We start from the raw sequence: 3,829 nt of genomic DNA, 5'->3' as shown, positions 1-3,829 counted from the left end.
TATATATATATATATATATATATATATATATATATGTATGTGTGTATATGTTTGTGCGTCTGTGTTGGTCTCCACTCCATCGCTTTGACAACCAATGTCAGTGTGTTTACGTCCCTGTAACTTAGCGGTTCAGCAAAAGAGACCGACAGAATAAGTACTAGGCTTACAAAGCCCTAGAGTCAATTTGTTTGACTAAAGGCAGTGCTTCAGCATGGTCACAGTCAAATGGTTGAAACAAGTAAAAGAATGAATATATATATATAGGTAATGGCCTCTCCATTTGTCACTCATAAATGCACGTTCTTTTTTGACTACACAACAGACCATCAGGTAGGCCCCACCATTTCACACAACTTTTCACAATATTACGTCCCTGTAATTTAGTGGTTTGGCAAAGGCACTAATAGAATAAGTGCCGGCTATAAAAATATTAAAGAAAAAAAAGGACTGGCAGTGTTTCAACTAAAAAAGATTCAAGGTGATGCCCCAGTATGGACTCAATCAAATGACTGAAACAAGTAAAAAGAGATACCACTCACTGCACCCCACTCTGCATGACAGACCACTTGGGCCCACACCAGGAGAGAACATGGAGGGTTAAACCCAAGAAGATGTGGGACAAAGTAGTGAGAACGGATCTTCAGGCGTTGGGCCTCACAGAGAGGACGACAGGGGACTGAGACTTCTAGCAGTTTGCTGTGCTTGAGAAGACACATCAAGCTAAGTAAAATCGCAGTTGTTTTTGCATACAGACATGTCCCCTGCATCTCTGTCCAGCTGATCTAGTGGGCTTGTGGGTGCTGGTGCCATGTAAAACACCCATACCAGTGCCAGTACGGAGTAAAAGCATCCAGTACACACTGTAAAGTGTTTGGCATTAGGAAGGAGATCCAGCCATAGAAACCATGCCAAAACAGACAATGGAGCCTGGGCCACTCCTGTCAAACATTCCAACCCATGCCAGCATGAGAAACCGACATATGATGACAATGATGAATAGGCCACTAAGCGCATTCTATTCACCTTACATGACAAAACACAGTTTGCCATTCCATTCAGCCCTACACAACAAACCCTCCAAACTCGTCAAATGACATGACCCAGACAGAAATACTTACCACAAGAGTTCTAAGACACAAAGTGCCAGCAGGTGCTCGAGGATCCAAGGCTGCAGCAAGATCCCATACTTTGATTTTCCTGAAGGTTAGAAAACATTGAACAATCAACAAATGCAGCTACAGAAATAAATATAGTGGTAGCAGTAATAGTAGTTGCAATTGTTAATAGTACAAGCAGTATAATAAATATTATAATAGTCGTGGTAGAGGTAGTAGCAATGGTAGTAACAATTGTAGCGGAAGTAGTAGTGTTTGTGGTGGTAACAGCAGCTGTAATTGAAGTAGCTGTAGTGTTAGTAAAAGTAGTGATGGAAGTTGTAGAGACAACAGTAGTTGTAGCAGTAAAATAAGTGGTAGTTATACAGGAGTAGTAGTAGTTTTGATCATTCTGGCAAGTGAACCAGCATATTTGAAAGCAACAGAAACTGAAGCATACAGAACTATCTACCTTGCATAGGTGGCCACTTGCTTTAAGTTGGAGATTTAATATCACAAACATTGTGTTTTGACTGAGTGCAATCATAACGAAATGGCATGTATGCAAATAAGACAAAAAGATATATATACACACGAATCTATGTGTATATATGGTTTTGTATTGAAACAATCTGAGAGTTTGTCTTGTGACTGAGTTTCATGCCACTGCAATTTCCAGGTGAAACTGTTGCAATCTGGTATTAGTGGTGTATATGCATCCATTGATGTATGTGTGGTGTGGTCTAGTGCTTGTGCTTGTTCATTGGTTTGTTCAACATAAAGCAATATACACTGGAGGAAGCATCAAATGTGTTACTTACCCATCATAAGCACCACTAACAATTCTCTTGTTGTCAAACCGTATGCAACGGACTAATTCTTCGTGACCTTCAAGGACCCTTAAACAGGCACCACATTCAATGTCCCACAACCTGACAAAATGACAGAAAATATATTATAAACAAAAACTCACACATACGTAGACCCCAACATCCTCTATCTGCTCACTCCACCCGCTAGAAATAGCAGTCAAATATCCTTCATATCACGCCCTTCTCTCTTCACTAAAAAAAGGAGACACTAGATAATGTAGTTCTACACAACTCTAGGTCAGAATTGGAATGTTTTTAACCACAGAACTTCTTAATCAGGGCTGATTAAGGGTTAAACATCAACCTTTTCTGCTTAAGGTTTAGTTTCCTTGAGCCAGGAATAATACAGTCCTACTGACAATATATATGATGACCTTTTAATTGAATATCCCCTCTGCCATGCGGGCTCAGATCATCTACATCTCCCTAACTGTTCCCTAACAAGCCTATATATCTTAACCAATATGCCAGATTTCTCCTTAAAGCTCGTTACTGACACTAACTTACTGATATCTAATTTGCCCTACTTTAACACTGGATTTGTGAAATCTAATCAATCTACTAAATACTGGTAACCATTAAAATCGAAGCTCTAACTTAATAAAACCCCATCTTTTCCTTTTCTAAAGCTCCCTGTAAGGTCATCCTTGACTCACTAAATCAATAGTAGTTAACCAAGAAAGATTAGTTTGTTTACTGTCAATGGTAATGTTTTGCATCAAGGATATGCTCAACTCTCAACAGCCCAATCACCTTAATTGCCAGTAGGAATCCACAGAAAAAAAGTTCACAGCTGAAAGCAACACTGTTAGCATTGTGAAACTGACTGGTATTTTGCTAACTCATAGTAGTGTATTGAAAACCTTTCTCTTAGCTTGAAATGATTGACAGGACCACTAACAACAGAGCCATGCTTTCAAATCTACCTATCACTACCAGTACAAGGAACCCGCACCAACAACACAACCCTACTTTCAAATATACCTCAAATACAACCACTACTGCAAGGTACCCACAAAGCTAGTACTAATCTTCCAACAGCTCTAAACATGTTGCTTGATGTAATGACTTCAGTGACCATGCAACTAAACCTGCCCAGCCATCAGCCATACTGTCAACTAAACTACAAACACTGAGCAGACGGCAGTGGGGATTCCTCACTGACCCACCAGTTACCACTACCACCATCAATCTAACCATTAAATCCCCCACCTCACCCCCACATTCTCCAAGCATATTTATGTCCAACACACATTAGTACATTTTCATAACGAAACTGCAGCAAATTCTTTTTGTATGAATCAATGAAATTGAGTAGATATGCATGAATTTATGACTGTGTGAACATGAATTTATGGCTGTTACTGTGTTCATTTTAGACAGTATGTATTTATCATTGTGAATCTATCTGTGTGTGTGTGTGTGTGTGTGTGCAGGAGAGCATGTATTTATGACCGTGTGTCTATATGCAAGAGAGCAAAGTTTTATGAACATGTTAATGTGTGTGCATGAGAACATGTACTTATGACTGTGTGTGTGCACGTAAGAACATAAAAGAACGACTGTAGGTGCTTGCAGATGTACGTGTGTGTGTGTGTGTGTACTTATATCATCATCGTTTAACGTCCGCTTTCCATGCTAGCATGGGTTGGACGATTTGACTGAGGACTGGTGAAACCAGATGGCAACACCAGGCTCCAGTCTGATTTGGCAGAGTTTCTACAGCTGGATGCCCTTCCTAACGCCAACCACTCAGAGAGTGTAGTGGGTGCTTTTACGTGTCACCTGCACGAAAACGGCCACGCTCGAAATGGTGTCTTTTATGTGCCACCCGCACAAGCCAGTCCAGGGGCGCTGGCAACG

General features: G+C 40.4%; 1 protein-coding gene across 4 annotated transcripts in view; it reads right to left on the bottom strand.

Annotated features, from left to right (window-relative positions):
- Nucleotides 1-3,829, bottom strand: part of LOC106884274 (F-box/WD repeat-containing protein 1A) — a 101,110-nt gene that overhangs the window by 751 nt on the left and 96,530 nt on the right. For all 4 annotated transcript variants that reach the window (XM_014935565.2, XM_014935563.2, XM_014935566.2 and 1 more), the window contains 2 exons: nucleotides 1,916-2,026; nucleotides 1,119-1,197 (listed from right to left, as the gene is read on the bottom strand). In XM_014935565.2, the coding sequence (XP_014791051.1) occupies nucleotides 1,119-1,197; nucleotides 1,916-2,026 (190 nt within the window). The remainder of the gene's footprint in view (nucleotides 1-1,118; nucleotides 1,198-1,915; nucleotides 2,027-3,829) is intronic.

Source organism: Octopus bimaculoides, chromosome 14, assembly GCF_001194135.2.
Source record: "Octopus bimaculoides isolate UCB-OBI-ISO-001 chromosome 14, ASM119413v2, whole genome shotgun sequence".
NCBI classification, from domain to species: Eukaryota; Metazoa; Mollusca; class Cephalopoda; order Octopoda; family Octopodidae; genus Octopus; species Octopus bimaculoides.
The sequence above is the reverse complement of the archived record's forward strand: the minus strand, read 5'-3'. Positions and strand labels throughout refer to the sequence as shown.